Genomic DNA, 17,327 nt, shown 5'->3' with positions numbered 1-17,327 from the left:
GCCTTCGGCTCAGGTCATGATCCCGGACTTTCAGGATCGAGTCCCGCATCGGGCTCCCAGCTCCTTGGGGAGTCTGCTTCTCTCTCTGACCTTCTCCTCTCTCATGCTCTCTTTCACTCATTCTCTCTCAAATAAATAAATAAAATCTTTAAAAAAAATTTTTTTTAATTAAAAAAAAAAAAAGAAAGCAGAGTAAAAGGGAAAAATGGTAAGCAGATAGAAAAAATGCAAGGGGTAAAGTCACCAGACACAAAAAGATGACTTATAAATTGACTTTAGGCTTCCTACTAGCCAAAGCAGAGGTGGGAATATAGAGGTGATAAAAATGTGTTGCACACTTCATTTTGACCATACCATGAGGATCCTATATGAGATAGGATATGTAAAAACAAATAAATCACTTGAAAATTACACCGTCTAACTTGATGAGTAGAAAGAATGAGTACCTCTAAGAAAAATATACCTAGAAAATTATTTGTCCTATCCTACTTTTCAGATTATAGATACAAAAAGGATGAGCTTTTCAAGAGACTAAAAGTTACAACTTTTGCCCAGCTGGTAAGTTTAAAATCCTTTGGAGTAAAGACTCTAATTTGCGCTGGTTTATGTGAGTATTTCCAATGCCACGCTAGGTAATGTTTGTAGAAGAGTTCCTTCTGATTCTTTACACCTACGGGAGGATTGATGTGTGGTGTGTGTGCTCACTCAAGTGTAGTATGAACAGTCTTCTTTGGTAAGAATTTTATAAAGTGCACGTTCTGCCTTTCAATCATCACACTTATGGCTTAGGTTGTTGTTTTTTTTTTTTCCTTTCCTTGCACCCTTTAATTTAATATTTAGAATCTAGAATTGTGGTCTTTGGATTGTTTGGATGTTTTTCTCCATGAAACCAGGTGATTGCTATGGGCTATTTGTTACTTTGGGAAAGTCACTTTCTTCTTTCATTTGAAAATTATGGACAAAGTGTTTCTCGGGCCCCCCAAACATGAGTTTCATTGATGTACCTCAAGGTGGATCTTGGGTCTTAGGAGCTGAGCTGTGAAAAGTGCCTTAAAAACTGTGTTTAGGTATATGGTGTTGTGCTGAATATATTTATAATTACATTTATTTCCTCATTGCATGTAGAGTTGTTGATTCAGTTCTGTCATTGTAAGTACTGCACATTGAGACTGAAATATATATGATTATTTATTCACATTTCTTGTCCCAAATTGCCCTTTTTGGTCTTTTTAGTTTATTACATGATGTTTTAAATGAAGCTTTTATTTCTGGAACCATCATTTGCGTGCGGTATGATTACCACTCCCAAAATAAGGAGGCCTGAGATTTAGTCTCCAATGGAGGACACTGACGGTTCCTTAAACCCAGAGTTCTTGATGTTTGATGTTTCCTCATCTTTTATAAAAGACAGAATTGCCTCTGTTTAAAGACAAGCATACATGCACCTATACATTTCATTCTTTCTTCTATCAGGTCATCCAAGTTGCTTCCCTATCTGATCAGACACTGGAAGTGACAGCTGAAGAGATTCAAAGGCTGGAAGGTAATGGGAATCGAGGATGTGGGGTAGATAAGTGATTGACCATTTGACCAAAGTGCTTGCCCCGTCCGCCTTCGCTGTTGTGTTCACAGGGAATGGGACTTTGACGGGTCTATTTGCAGTTAGATTGTTACTCTCCGGGCAATGCTATCTGGTGCTTTAATTGTTAATTCTTATCTATTTTCAAAAGCCATCTGGTTTTCTGGCTAACATTTGTAGTTTTAAATGTTTTTGATGTGTTTAATATACTAATTACTTTCCAACAAATATTTTTAGTGCCTTCTCTATACGCACAGGTCACAGTATTAGGTGCTAGGAGACCACAGAGATGAATAAGGCCTGCTCTGCTTACATGGAGCTGGTAGCCGCAAGTGCACACGCACACACACGTATGTGTACTGGATGAGGAGAGCGGGAACAGAAGCACAAAATCACGAACGTGGCAGAAATTCATAATGGAGAACTGGAGAGAATATATATTGCTAAGTACCGTACTCAAGTTTTCTTATTTAATCTTATCGAAAACTCTAGAAGGTACACTTTAGAGATGAGAAGCCGAAGCCTCAGAGGTTACATTACATGCTCAAGGTGACACAGCCAGTAAGGAATGGGCTCAGGATACAGAGATTTGCAGGTGTCTGGTAACAATCAGTGTCTTTGCTATGGGAGTTCTGAGGAAGGAAAGGTACTTTCCAGTTAGAAAACTGAGGTAGGCTTTCTTAAAAAGCTTTTGAACTGGGCCATAAAGGAGGGTAGAATCCCAGCAGGGTACAAGTTAAGGGTGAGGTTCTTGCAACCTGAGCAAAGAAAGGCATGCGGAGAATGAGAAGCTCCACGCGAGTTTGGGCAACAAGTCATCCAGCCTGGCGGCCGTGGGGTGAATGGGGGTGGGGATGGGTGCTGGGTTGGAGATAGGGCCAGGAAGATAGGCTTCTAGAAGCTCCAGGTTTCCTTTCTGAAACACCGAGTGGAAAATAAAACCTCTTAGTTGTACTCTCGAAAAAGAATACACAGAGTTAAGGTCTTTATTTTATCCTGAGGTACTCAACCGTCAAATGTGTGGCTGTTTACTGAAGGGAAATGTGTTCTGTGAAGGTTGATGGAGGCCAGGAATCTGACTTCTGATTTCAGGACAAGTTTCTCAGGAAGTCCAAGCCCTGGTTTTGTGCGACTTAACTGTCATCTCCCTGGGCTTGTTTTTGTTAGGGAGGATAAAGAGCATCTGACAAAGACAGGAATTTAACTTTGACAGATGCCTCTCACACGGCAGAGAAATAAGGGCTCTTTGTAACAGAGATAATTGAGTCTCCTCATAGAAGTACTCCCAATTTTAACCTGGTTATATAAGTACCTGGATTTGGTCCTTTAATTCATTGCAGTTGCAGCACTGGAACATATGGGCACATGCAATTTTCTCTTCTGAGATGAATTTGCACAGCAAAATAGGCTCTTATAAAGTAGGACACCATAATGTGTGAGTAATATTAGTGTTTTTCTAGTGCTCTACACAGAATAATAACTCACTCAGGAATGCCTGTAGAACAGATTGTATGCATATTGGCTATTTTTGAAGGAATAAAAAAAAATCTACTTTTGTAATGTTTATTGTTTTTTTCCTGACTTAAAAGTGTATTTCTAGAAAATTAGAAAACGGCAAAAAAAAAAAAAACCCAAAAACTATATAAAGAAAATTAAATAATCCTTGCTAACATTTTGCTCTATTTTACCCCTATCTAACTGCCCAGCCAAATCCCTTCTCTTTGGGCATACTTGTGAATTGTGCTGTTTGAAATTAACATTTTATCATGCATACTATCCTATGTCATTAAATGGGCTTCAAAACCTGAATTATGAAGGTTATGTTGTCATATAATGCCTGTCCTGTGAATATACCATAATTTATTTAATTATTCTCCTATTGGACATTACAGTTTTTCTAATTTCTCACTTTTATAAAACAATGCTGTAATGTAAATACGTAAACGTCCATGTGCTTCTGATTATTCCCTGAAGATAAATTGCTGCAGATGGTCAAAGGATAGAACCGTTTTAAGATGCTGGATGCTGATTCCACATTATCTCCGGAATGGTTCTTCCTGTTCGCATTCCCAACAAATAAATGAGAAGACCTGTTTCTCTTCATCCTAGGCATTGCTGAATAATTATCATTTTTGCAAAAGTTTGCCAATTTGGTAGATGAAAAGTGGCATCTAATAATTTTCCTTTGAATCTCTCTGATCATGAAATAGACCTTTTTTGTATGTATGTATTTGTTGGTCATACCTGTTTCTTCTGAGAACATTACATGTCCTTCCCCATTTTTTTCCTCTTGTGGTATGTCCATCTTTTACTGATTTGTAAAAGCTCTGTATATTAGGATATCTTTAAATATTGGAAACCAGTACAGCCTTGAAAATGAATGAGAAAAAGCTTTACTTAATGATTTGAAACAGTTTTCAAGCTGTATCCTTAAGTAAAAATAAAACAACAACAAAACAAAAAACCAAAGTATAGAGCAGTATGAATGGCATCTCCTGATATGTAAAAAGAGGAAGAAATAAAATAGATGCTAAAGTCCATGGTTATTTTATTTCTGGAAGGAGACATAAATCTCTGAATGTAGTTCCATCGGGAGAGGAGCCTGAGGGCCTATGGGTCTGCAGTGGGAGGGGACTTCCCTTTCCCTATTAATAGTTTTATCTTGTTTGCATTTTTACCTTGTACACGGGATCTTTTTTCAATTAAAGCACTAGGTAATTAAAAAACACTTTGTGAATTAAGTATATTAACCTTTTCTCATGCATCTAGGTCATAGATATTTTTCCTAATTTGTTACTCACCTTTTAATTTTCATGTTGGTTTTTGACATACACGAGGTTTGTTGCATTTTTACAAGATTAAATCTATTAACCTTTCATGTTGTGTTTTCTTTTATTGCCTTAGGCTCATAAAATCCATAACAAGATAAATGATTCACCTATACTTTCTTCTGTTAGCTTTGTTGTTTGTTTTCCTACATCCATCTATTTGTTAATATTTTGGTATATGATGCGAGGGGTTTTTCTAAATTTGATTTTTCTAGATAGTAGGCGCAATATCCCACCATCATCTGCTCAGTCGTTCTCCCTTTACCCTCTGATTTGTGATGTTACCTTTAACATATATATTAGCTTTTTATGTATATTCTGGGTTTTATTTCTGTGTTCTCATGTTCCATTGTTCTGGTTTGTGGTTCAGCATTCTTTTGGTCATTTATCTTTCCAATATATGATACTTACTATTTGCTAAGGCATAGTCTCTAAATTACCTGTATGTATGTATGTGTGTCTGTGTGTGTGTATATGATATAAATATAAAATATTTACATATATTTTATATTACGTATATATAATATTTTATATATAAAATATTTTTCTCTCTCATCTTTAAAATCCCTTTAAGCTTTTCAGAAATCCCATTGGGATTGTTTTATGTCTAAAAATTAAGTTTGAAAAGAATTAATATCATTTCACTTTTAGTCAGCCAGTCAGGAATGTGAAGGTATATCACTGTCTTCATTCAGATTGTCTTTAATGTCTCTTAAGTAAAATTTTTAGAAGACCTATAAAGGCTGTAAGTTTTTACAGATCCTTTACATGTCTTAATAGGCTTATCTTTGAGGAGAGGATATCTAATATTTGCAGTTGTTACTGTAAACAAGATGCTGATCATATTCCTTTCTAATTGGCATATTAAAAAATAGTTTTTTAGTATTTCTTTTTTTTTAATTTAACCACATACTTATTTCCCTTATGCTCATAGAATTCTTCTGAAGTTTCTAGGTATATATATATCATATGCAAAGTAAATGTTAATATTCTCTTCAATAATTAGGCCTCTTAGTTCTATTTCTTCTCTCACTGTACCAGTTAGAATAGCGAATTCTCAAACTTTTTGGTATAGTGTCCCTCTGCACTCTGAAATTGAGGGCCTCAAAGAGTTTTGGTTTATGGACATTATATCTGCTAATATTTAGGATATTAAAATTTTTAACTGAGAACTTAAAAATATTTATTTACTATTTCATTTACAAATAGTGATACTGAACCCATTGCAAACATAAATAACATTTTTATGCAAAATAGTTGTATTTCCAAAACGGAAAAAAAAGTTTACTGAGCATAATATTGTTTCACATTTTTTTGTAAATCTCGATGTCTGATTGAATAGTAGACAGCTGATTCTCATGGCTTCTGCATTCAGTCCACTGCAATATGCTGTTTGGGTTGAAGTACATGGAGAAGATCTAGCCTCACATGGATCTGTAGTTGAAAAGGGGAGAATCTTTTAATAGCCCTTTCAGATAATTGCGGATACATACCTTCAATACTATACCAAAACCTGACAACCCGTAGCTTCTTAAAGGTTAGTTGTAATGTAGAACCTGAAACCATATCAATGCGGGTTTCATACTCTGTTCCATTAAACCCATTGGTCTGTCATGTACTTTGAATTAATCTTCCTACCCGTGCATGATTTTATAACATCATCCATTGGTCATTTGGAAAAGATCGATTCACCGAGTTATGAAGATCTTCCAAACATTGACAAATTTCATTCATTACACAGTATCCAAAAAAACTAATAATATTTATTAAACTCACCACCTATCTTATCAGAAAAGTCATTAAGTACAGGGAGGCAGTCAAGCTCCTGATGGCACGAACAGGGTTTCCAAAATTCTGATTTTTTTTTTCAAAATTGAATCATCACAACAGATACCATCAGTTGTTTTCCTTGAAATGACAGTCCGCTTAGATCATTTTTGAGAAAATGTCTGCCACATGCACGAGTCTAAGTAACTATAATTTTTCTGTCAGTTTTCCTTCCAAGTAAAAATGGTGTTCAGGGCAAAAAGCAGCACTAATCACACTAATATTTTCCCTTGAGACAACCATGGTGCATCTTGGTTTGGAGCCGACTTGCTATATGCGGACTCCCCATTTCATCCCACGGAATATTCAAAAGGTGTATACTTAAAGATGAGAGTTAATAGAATCATGGTTATGGCTCTATCGGGGACTTTTTCCCAACATGACTGTCCTATTTATGAACTGAGCGCATTCATGACGGTGAACAAATATGACGGTCACTAATAAAACTCGGTGCCTCTGCCCTGATTGTGGCTCAGGTGCTCACAGTTGTAGCCCCCATCCCTTTGGCACCATTCGTGCAAATATCAACACAGTAGGAGAGACCTCGCAGGTGCCCCTGAACAGGTCTCAGGGACTCCTGGGGTCCTAGATGTTAGAACTTCCGGGACAGTTTTATAACCCTGACGGAATTTCCCTGTCTTGACCTAATTTCAAGGGGACTGCCGCACACGTGAATACACTCAGAAGTCAACTTCACTTATTTATCCCTTTGCAAATCTTAGACCATGAGTCCTCGACGACTTCAGAGCCCGATGACAGGGAAATCGGTGCCAGGACCAACGGGAAGGGGAGCCCCGGGGAGCAGTCGCCAAGCCCCATGCAGGTCCTAAGCAGCACGGGAACGGGGGACTCCAACCGCTCGACTCTGCAGAGGTACGCTTATTGCTCATCGGATTCAGGGTTTTCCCTGAATTTGACTTCATACTCATCTGGATACCAGTTTCAGTGATTTAGTCGCCGTAGAAACAGACTGGTAGTAGTCAAGTCCCGCATTTTCACCCCAGCCCTTCTAATTTTCTCTTGGTATAAATGCCACCGCCTGGATCTTTTCACAGCATCTTAGCGAGCATAAGAGTATATTGCCAGGAGAGCATTCATTTCCACTCCCTAATTCCATCCTTTTCAGCCTTCCTGGATGCAGGTTTGCTATTAGGACTTAGCTTTACAACTACTATCTTCTGATTCCCACTCCCGCCTCCTTTTCTGTCTGCCGCAGCTTATAATTACCCTGTCTGGAATCAGAAGAAAAATAGAGTGCCATACGCCCTGCTCTGATATTACGCAGGTGCAAAGGAGCATGAAAGCAGCCTCTGGCGTCAGTTCTCCAACGGCACGGGACTGGTCCTCCTTGCTGCATAGACTACGATACAACACTTTCTCACAGATATTAGGTGTTGATTATAGGTTGATGCTGATTTTCAGCACGCGACCATCCCTTCTACAAGCAAAACAGTTGTGCCAGAGAAACTAGGTCTGCTAGAGAACGAATTGCTATCATCAGTACCACTATTATTTTTTTAAGATTTAATTTATTTGAGAGAGAGAGAGCATAAGTGGAGGGGGAGGGGCAGAGCAGGAGGGGAAGTGGACTTCCCATTTAGCAGGGAGCCCCATGCCGGGCTCGATCCCAGGACCCTCGGATCATGAATGCAGCCAAAGGCAGATGCTTAACCGACTGAGCCGCCCAGGTGCCCCAGTACTGCTATTATTTATTTTTTTTTTATAACTATTTCATGCAAGAACTCTAAAATTGGAATTAGCAACGTGGACCAACAAGACCTCCACTGAGGGTACAGCTTCACAGGGAATAGATTCTCTTCTTCTTCGGTGCGACAGAATGTGCCCTTGCTGGCATCTAGTTACAGCATGAACAGGTCTAAGTGCAGAATTTGATTTTCCTGCGCGGGGAGAGGAGCCATCAGGGGACACGTCATCAGATTTGCCTGGGAAGGGCATCCTCTTACTTCAATACAGTCATTTCACTCCTTGCCATTTTGTTCATTAACACCCACTCCTCTTAAGCCTTTGATTCATATTTTTTACCACATTTTGTCTGTAATCTTAATATGGCTACCAGTTTTATGACCTTAGAAACATAACTGTCAATGGCGAGCTCATTCATTTAATCCTAGTGTTTCCTCTGTCTCATTATATGAATGTCACCAAATCTAAAAGCCTCTTCAGCCTCAACACTGTCACCTATAAACTGGGAGTAAGTATAGATAACTTTTGAAGACATTAAGGGTCGAAATACCTATCGGATAAGTCGTTGTATAAATAGATGAGAAACATTAAAATGATGTTGGTTTTGTTTTTTTTTTTTAAGATTTTATTTATTTATTTGACACAGTGAGAAAAGGAACACAAGCAGGGGGAGTAAGAGAGGGAGAAGCAGACTTCCCGCTGAGCAGGGAGCCCAATGCGGAGCTCGATCCCAGGACCCTGGGATCATGACCTGAGCCAAAGGCAGATGCTTAATGTCTGAGCCACCCAGGCGCCCCATGATGTTGGTTTCTAGTGCACCTAATGCACATAGAAAGCCTTCCTTTTTCCCGTCCTACCAACCTTATTCTTTCCCGTTTTGTTCTGATTTCTTACACTCTTCACAATTCCATTAGATTAACTGTTGGCCTCTTTCTTTCTCTGAATGCTGTCCTTGTTGCTGGAGGTGGCATGTGCCCAACGGTTTCTGCCCCCTCAGCCATGCTAATGACCTAACATGCATTCTCTGAAGGTGAGTATGGATGGACGCCTGGGTCCCTTCCTCGGGGCCCAGGGTGCTAGCATAGGAATCCATACAGCCGTGCATTCAGAGGCAGAAGCGAGACACCATTTCCATTTTCCTTTTTCTTTGAAGTGTCCTTTGAAAAGACACTGAGTACTCTTCCGACTCTTCTGAAGAAACACATTTGACCTTGAAGGCACTCACCCCTGACTAGTTTCTGCCGACCTTCTTTTCACTTGCAGTGTCATCAGTGGTGTTGGGGAACTGGATCTAGACAAAGGGCTAGTGAAGAAAGCAGAGCCCACCACCAAAGACAAACCTTACCCCGACTGCCCCTTCCTGCTACTAGATGTGCGAGACAGAGATTCTTACCAGCAGTGCCACATTATTGGAGGTAAGAGAGAGAGAGGAGGTGTTCTAGCGCCTCACTCCAAGAACAGAGCCTGTTCTAGAGTCCCGGCAGACTGGAGCCACATCCCAGGGGCAGCAGTTAAAGAGATTTTCTGTTAATGGGATCCATCATGGGAATCTGGAATTGAGCTCTGCCATAATGCTCTTGAGAGAGGTTGGTGACATTCCCAGATGGCTCTGGGGCCCAGTGCTAAATGTCCTCAAAGGTGACATGAAGCTTCCGAATGTGTTCATAGTGCCCTGTTTCTCTTCTCTCAAAAAAGTATTTAGGTTTATGGCTCGTGGATTTTGCAAGTATGTTTCTTTGAGCTTTTAAACTTTAAACCAGCTGGGAATTGGGGGCCAAGTTGTACGGAGAGCTACAAACTGCCTGAGCTTTTTCTTCTCTTTGCAGCTTACAGTTACCCAATTGCAACTCTGTCTAGAACAATGAACCCTTATTCAAATGACATTCTTGAATATGTATCCTTTGTTGCATTTTAAGGAGTTGGGTGGTTTGAGGACTGTAAGAGTCAAACTTACATGAATCATGCTCCTAGGGAAAAAAAACTCTGTAAAGGACCTTTGATATTAATTAGCTTACTTAGCATATTTTAGAATTTGGATTCTTAGCTGTTGCTGAGTACCCTGACCAGCCTGGCAGATGCTTCCAAGCCATCCCGCAGTGGGCCAAAAAACATTAGGTTAAAGTCTGTGATCTGTTGAGAGTTAGTCCTAAGACCTTTTTTCCCCCCAAGAAAGCTTTCCCAACAAAAACTTCAGAGGTAAATTTTTTTTCTTTCTGTTTTAAAATTTTTTCTTTCTTAAAATTTTACTTGACTTTTTTGCTCATAAAAATGACACAGATAGAAAATAATCTAAGCACTGAAAAATATTAAAAAGATTGATAATCGTACAACTGAACAACTCTGATTTTGTTTCCAGTTGTCTTCTCTGTATTCTTTTTAACAAAGGAGAAATCATATTGGAGATATAATTTAGTATTTTGACTTTTCCTCAGTTCATAGTACAGTGTATTTCTCCAGGCTAACCCAAGCTCTTTATAAACTCTATTTTTGATGCAGCACATTATCTCATCTTACTATATACTATACTTATGATTTACTAAACTCTTCCTCTCAAATGGGCTTTTAGGTGGGTCTCCTTTTTTTTACTAGCGTAAATAAGGCTGCAGCGGACCCATGGGACAGAGAGGTTTTCTATTTCCTCACCTGTGAATGGAGATTGTCGTACCTCAGGGCTGTGAGGATAAAAGAGCTAAAGGGTGTGGGGTGTGGAGCTAGTGCTGTCTTGGACCACGGTGATACTCGTTTATTTAAAAAAAAAAAAAAAAGAATACCAGCTCATGTGGTTTCCATGACAAGAAAAAAGAAAAAAAGCCAGGGAGTGCTGATGTGCGGGGAAAAGAGTGGGGTTGTCCAACACTCTGAACTCAGGAAGGTGACCCTAGACCATTCCTTGTTCCTTAGTGGTTTCTGGGTAGTCTAGAGCAGGTGAACCTTAACTCCTGTGACTCTTAGAAAAATGCCCACGGCAAGGTCATCATTCTATACGACGACGACGAGAGGCTGGCCAGCCAGGCAGCCACCACCATGTGTGAGCGGGGCTTTGAGAACCTCTTCATGCTTTCCGGAGGTGAGTGGGCTGTACCCTGCTTGGGATTGAAAACACAGGTATTTGGATTTATAACCCTTCAACCCCCTCCCCTATCTCCCTTTTCCTGTGCATGCTCAGAATTGCAAATTCTGGAAGGAGAGAGAACCACGCTGGCTACGAGGGGTCAGGAGTTCTGTGAAACTTCTCTTAGCTCCGTCAGCACATGTTTTTAATTCCTGAAATACTGCTGTTGCTATAGGACTCTGGGAGAAAAACCTTAATGCTGAAGACTGGAGCAAAAGGATTTCTGGTGGAATTCTCAGAATCCCGCCTAACCATGGACATTTTCTGGTGTAATCTGCTTCATGGTGAGGCAGTTAAGATGTCCCGTCCTTGTGTTGGCTCGGACTGGAAGACCAAAGATGAGGAGACATGCAGCCGCCTTCCCAGGCCTTCGCCTCACCATGTTAACGCTGCTTTTTCTGATGCTCTTTCACACCCAGGTCTAAAAGTCTTAGCTCAGAAATTCCCAGAAGGACTGATTACGGGTTCCCTGCCAGCGTCTTGCCAGCAGGCCCTTCCTCCTGGCTCTGCCCGGAAACGATCGAGCCCCAAAGTGCCACCCCTGCCAGCTGAGAATAAATGGAGATTTACCCCAGAAGACTTAAAAAAGATAGAATATTACCTGGAAGAGGAGCAGGGTCCTGCAGACAATTCTAGTAAGATATTTTGACCTTTAGAGATCATGTTTTCCGTAGACCTTTGAGATATGCAGCTTTGAACATCACCTCCTCGTATGAAAAGTTTGATCTCTTATATTCAGTCTTAAAATATTTGTAGGGTGAGCCTAGGTTGTGGGAAGAATTAGGCATTGCGTATAGACAGAGAAAGGGAAAGGGTTTATCAGTTGGATAGCGTACGTATTCCAGAGCGGAGGGGCTAAGTTGAGGCACTAGGATTCCCTCTCCGATGGGCTTTGTTTCCCTCTGTGGCTTCTGGGCACCTTGAAACCCCGTCTAGCCTTCCCTTGAGCACACTACTTTCTCTTCTCTTTCCCTTAATCCCTCCTGTACCCATTTCTACCAAGAATGAAGGCCAGGCTAGGCTGGCTGGGGGTAACAGAGAGGAAGGGGAAAAAAAAAGAAAAAAAGCAAAAGCTCTCTGGGCTTCCTTTCCTCCCTGCCCCTTCCCCACCTTCAGGCTGATCTCAAGGATGAAGAGTAGGTTTTAGCCTAAAGTAGACACTGAATAGGACTTCATTAGCTTAAAAGTGGTTGTACCCTAAGACTTCATTAACTTGAAAGTGTACTTGGCAGATCGTGCCCAGAGTCATTCTTGCAGCTCTGCCCCTGCTTTCTCGCTCCCTCAGGCCGCCTGAGCCAAGCTAACGCCTCCGGAAGAGACTCCAAGGTTCCAGACACCCGCAGCGGTCAGAGCCTGCCGGCCGGGGTCCCCAGCGGCCCCCCGAACCCCCGCTCGCACAACAGCGGCCACCTGCAAGGCAAGCCCTGGAAGTAAAGACTTTGTCTGTCTTAGTCAAATAAATACTTTTTCTCCTTTTGGAACCCCTGGGCAGTTCCCAACTTGGTCATTTCCAGAAACTGCTGCAGAGGAAAGAGCCCTGCGCGTGACAGGCCCTCTTCCCTCTGCCCCAGGGCCAGCGCTTGCCTGCATCCAGCTCGGAAGGAGTTTTACAAAAACCAGAGGCATGACAGGCTCTAGCGTCCTCCCTGTTGTTTACAGAATATTTAAGTTTCTGAAACTGAGCAGGAAAAAAAAAGTCTAATGTTTTAGGCCCTTAAAAAAAGAAAAAAAAAAGGCCCAGCTTGTATTGGGTCATATCCTGCATTGTTTTGTAAATTCTTCAGTCCCATCTGGTATGTTCTTCCCAGACAGTTCTTTTTCACTCCGTGATCTTGGTTTCATGAAGATTCTCCAGGTGGACTTTGCAGCAGCCATCTCGGGGGCGGTGGGGGGTGGGTGCTTCTCACCTCTCAGCCCCTCCCAGCCATGGGCCCACTGGTCTGTTGTGAGTTGGGAGGCGACTGGGGACATCTGGAGCATTGCTCGGTTTTCAGTTGTGTTAGAGCCACCCTCGCACTCCCTGAGCGTCCATCCCTGCTGGCTGTTTTCCTGGAACCAGCCCTCTGACGATGCGTGCTCAGCTGCCTTCACACAGGGCACGAGGGCGCCTCACCGGGACGCCCTGTCCGCCGGACGGTCCTGTGTTAAGGGCCACTGACGCACCCCCACTGCCCACCCCGACCTGCCTCTCATTGGCAGTCGGTCTCCCCATTGTACGTTTCCACTTCCCAGCTCCGGTCCGTCCATCTTGGATGGATAGAAATTATGGCCCCTTGAAAACAGCAGCGTCAGTCGGGCAACCTCAGGCACACAAGGTGAGGACAACTCCATGGTCCTTTGTCAGGGCTGACAGCCCCTTTAAGCCCTAGCTTTAAAATACAGTATTAGTCTAATTGAGTAATTAGTGCAATTTCCTGCTTACTTTTCATTCTCATGACTGAGCTGTGATTAGGAGGTTGTGATTATAGATTCTGGTTTGGGCCAGAATTTTGAATCAGCATTAATTGAATTGCTAGGTGACTGACATTCATTCCATTTAATTGGAGGAACAAAAGACCTCAGGTAAGGATGAGGGACTCCGAAATCATCAGGCAAAGGGAAAGAACCTTGTTAATTTTTATGGTCTGTGATCTGTAGCTGTGATAAGGGACCGAGGAATAAATTGTGCACTTTGTCATGGCAACCAGCTTCTGAAAAGCCAACTGAAAATTGCCTGTCCTTAGGTGGTTCCTGCTGCCGGTAAGATTTGCCTTAATGGGACCATTTTCTTGCCACCAAAAAAAAAAAAAAAGGAAGGAAGGAAGGAAAGAAGGAAAGAGAAAGAAAGAGAAGGAAAGAAAAAGAAAGAAAGAAAAGAAAAAAAATGAAAAAAGAAAAAGTACCACAGTATTTCTGTATTTCTAGCATTGGGCGCTGTGTTTGTAAGAGAAATAAAGGTAATAAATATCTCAAAGAGACATATGGAAAAATAACTCTCAGATTCAGCCAAGTTCTGTTTTAGTGTGTTTATTCTTCTCTACTTGATTTCCAAAGTGCAACATATTCTGACGCTTTAGAAATCAAACAAACCAGGGACATTGTTCAGATGTCAAGCCGTGCCCAATTTTCCACAAGATTCAAGAATCCTGTATAAAATGCAGCCAACGTACACATAGCTTTAATGAGGAGCCTGTCATGTTGCCCCATAAATTTATTGCCTGAGAACTTAGTTCAGCCTTTTGCTAATGCCAGAATGCTCTGGCTTTTTATTTTCTTTACGGCATAGATTTTAAAAAATGCAAATTTTCCACACTCAACTTTCCCCTAGCATGGACAAGATTTTCAGCCATTTATGACACATATACATTTTCAAGGGGGGAAAAAATCTCTCTCTGTAACAAAGTTCTGTTTATGCCATTTTAAAGTTGACTAGTCAGGAGTTTCGATTCCCCATTCAATTCTATTTTGACAGGAATGGTAGCCCTCCTTTGTTCCCACTCTGCATTCTGATCACCAAACACCCCTAGAGTGTTAGAACCTACTTTGTGTATATATATATATATCCATACATATATAAATATATGGAAAGTCACCGTAGCCAAACCTCTTAGAATCGCTGTGCATTTAGCTGCGACATCTGGCAGGTTGAATATATTTATGTGTGTTTCTCTGTAGCGCTTTGCCTGTTGATAAGGATTTTAAATCACTGCTCCTCAAAGACCTCTTCTGATTCTGCTCTTTGTGTGTGAAGTGTCCACTCGCAGACAGTTTTTTACACGCTCGAGTTACTGCTTTGAATGTTCTACTCTGCTAGTTTCTTCATTGGATTAACTGACATGTATTATTGAAGTGATCGGTGGTACTTTGTGCAATTATGAATGTTGAAGATTAAAGTACATAGTTATTAATTTGTTGTTTGCCATTCCATATGCTGAGATCTGCCAACTTCTTTTTTCCTCTCTGTGGAGATGATCTGGGGGGGCTGCGAGACCGAAGTGATTTGAAAGCATGCCTCTTTTCACGGCATCTCCCCAGAAGGTACTTATTCTTTGTGTAAAAATCAGGACATCATTCCAACCAGAGCGAGTGACCTTAGCTCTCCAGACAGAAGGCCTGGGTTTCTCCTCATGTTCAGGCAGGGGCTGGTGGTCCCTTAAGCACCTCACAGCAGGACTTTCTTGTCAGTGTTCCAGGGGTTGACGGGCTGCACTTGCCTGGGAACTTGTGACCCCCCCCACCCCCCCACCCCCATCCTGACCCCCCCACAGGATGGCACTTGCATTAATGATGTATAAATGCAGTTCCACCTGAGCAGTGCTGATAGCCAAAATCTAAATAATAACACCCGTGCTTTAAAGGGGTGTGTCTTTAAGGAAGGAAGGAGAAAAGCAAAGAAGCAAGAAAAGGAGTGAGGGGCTATGGCAGGGGTGGGCGGCTGTGGGTGGTGGGGTGGGGGAGCTACATTACTCACCCAAAAATGAAAAACATATCTTGGGCTGTAATAATGCCAGGGTTAATCTACTGGAAGGTATGGAATGATGCAAATGGCCTCAGAGTCATTTTATTTTTTGCCTTTAGTAGAACACCAAGATCAGTGCAGTCATGTCGGACTTGTTGTAAATCAGAATTACAAGAGAACAAATAGCAGTGTTCATTAGTTGCTGAGGGACTTTTAATTTTTTTTCCTGTGGAGCTATCGAGATTATACAAAAATTCTGAAGACTCCAGGCCACTCACCAAAAAAACAGGACAAAACAAAAACCTTCTTTTCCCCAATTCCCTGGTGGAATATCAGTGAAATCAGAGTCCTCAGCTGGGAAGAAAGATGTAGGTAATTTTTCTTGTGCTGGTTTCGGGTTCTGTCATGTCACATATTGGTTATAGATTCAGTCTTTATGTTATCCGACATGTTGGCAGGGGTGGGGGGGTCATTAATTTCTGTCCAGTGGGATTTACATCCCCGACTGCCTTCTTCCCCCAACCCCGATGATTATCGCCGAGAACCTTCCTTTCCCCGGTTGCAGCCCATAGTCATTGTCTTCCTTGGTCATTCAGAGTCATCACAATTCTTTCAAAGACATGATTCCTATAATACTTTTCTTTTCCTTTTTTTTTTTTTTTACAAGAAGCATCAGAAACATACATTATAATTCATCAGTTTAATTATGTGGGCATGATGATATGCTTATATGCAGTTCAATTAATTTTTTGATTAACAAATGTATTTTTTTCCTATAAAAACAGGAAATAAGACGCACTGTGCTCCCAGAGTGTTCAGAATACGTTTGGGTCGCAATACTTTCTCAAAACGGTAGTAATTATTGACACTGTTGTCGCCGTGTCCTTCAGCTGATCTGTAGGTCCGTTATGGCGTGGAAAATATAAGGATGGAAATTTGTCAGCACTGAATTCTGACAAAGCAGGATTCAGTGCGTGATTTTATGCGTGTTTACAAAAGTCTTTGTCACGCTGCGATCCGCGATCCCCTGGCGGTCTCACTCTCTGATGCTGATCCTCCTTTGTTCCGAACGCAGAAGCAAATGCTCTTCGCCTGTGTAACATCTCGAGGCATCTGGTAAGATGCGTGGCAAACAGAGGCCACTTACTAAATGCTCCTGACTGATGGACTGTCTTTTTTAAAGGATGCAAATACGTCTTCCAGTAGACATTATTTTGACTATAAGCTCCCAGAGGGTGAGAATCACCAGCGATAGGACAGTGACCTTAGGAAGCGCGCGTGAATAAACGCACTGAAGCTGTCCAGACTGAGGTCTGGCCTGGAGTATGGGGGCCACTTGGAGCCGGCCTGCCGTTCTGGAGACCCTGGCAAGCTCTTTATCTTTTGTCCCTGTGTACATCCTGCTTTTGTAGGAGAGGCATTCACAAGCCTGAGATTTTTAGATTACCCACTACAGGGGGCACCCTGGGAGCTGTTAGGGCCGTTATTATTACCCTGGCTATGTGCAGTCCGCCAGGCCCGTTTTCATGGTCCCCTCAGGCTCTCAGTAGCCTTTGGAATTCATCAAACACAGGTGGCACACCATCCCCATCCGAGAGTGGGTTCTTTATCTCCCTTGTTTCAAATCTCGAAACTCTCCAGATAATGATCCTAGCAAACACGCTTACTGTTTGTTAGGCCGTGTTTCTAGACTCTTCCAGGTGTGTTTTGGCTCAGTTCTCACAACAGTCCCATGAGAGGGGCACCCCATTTTTCAAGCGAGGGGACTGAGGAGCAGGTGGAAATTAACCAACTCGCCTTGAGCCCCTAGCCCCTGAGCTAAAGATGGAGAAGCCCAGA

General features: G+C 41.7%; 1 protein-coding gene across 1 annotated transcript in view; it reads left to right on the top strand.

The window, feature by feature from the left end:
- The window catches only part of CEP41 (centrosomal protein 41), a 47,213-nt gene extending 33,387 nt beyond the window's left edge, over positions 1–13,826 (top strand). The window contains exons 4-11 of the mRNA XM_080831405.1: positions 497–558; positions 1,474–1,543; positions 6,957–7,107; positions 9,202–9,353; positions 9,765–9,832; positions 10,891–11,005; positions 11,470–11,685; positions 12,336–13,826. Coding sequence (XP_080687531.1) covers positions 497–558; positions 1,474–1,543; positions 6,957–7,107; positions 9,202–9,353; positions 9,765–9,832; positions 10,891–11,005; positions 11,470–11,685; positions 12,336–12,484 — 983 coding nt within the window. The 3' untranslated portion in view covers positions 12,485–13,826. The remainder of the gene's footprint in view (positions 1–496; positions 559–1,473; positions 1,544–6,956; positions 7,108–9,201; positions 9,354–9,764; positions 9,833–10,890; positions 11,006–11,469; positions 11,686–12,335) is intronic.
- Positions 13,827–17,327: the final 3,501 nt, after the last annotated feature.

Source organism: Martes martes, assembly GCF_963455335.1.
Source record: "Martes martes genome assembly, contig: scaffold_152, whole genome shotgun sequence".
In the NCBI taxonomy this organism is placed as follows: domain Eukaryota; kingdom Metazoa; phylum Chordata; class Mammalia; order Carnivora; family Mustelidae; genus Martes; species Martes martes.
The sequence above is the reverse complement of the archived record's forward strand: the minus strand, read 5'-3'. Positions and strand labels throughout refer to the sequence as shown.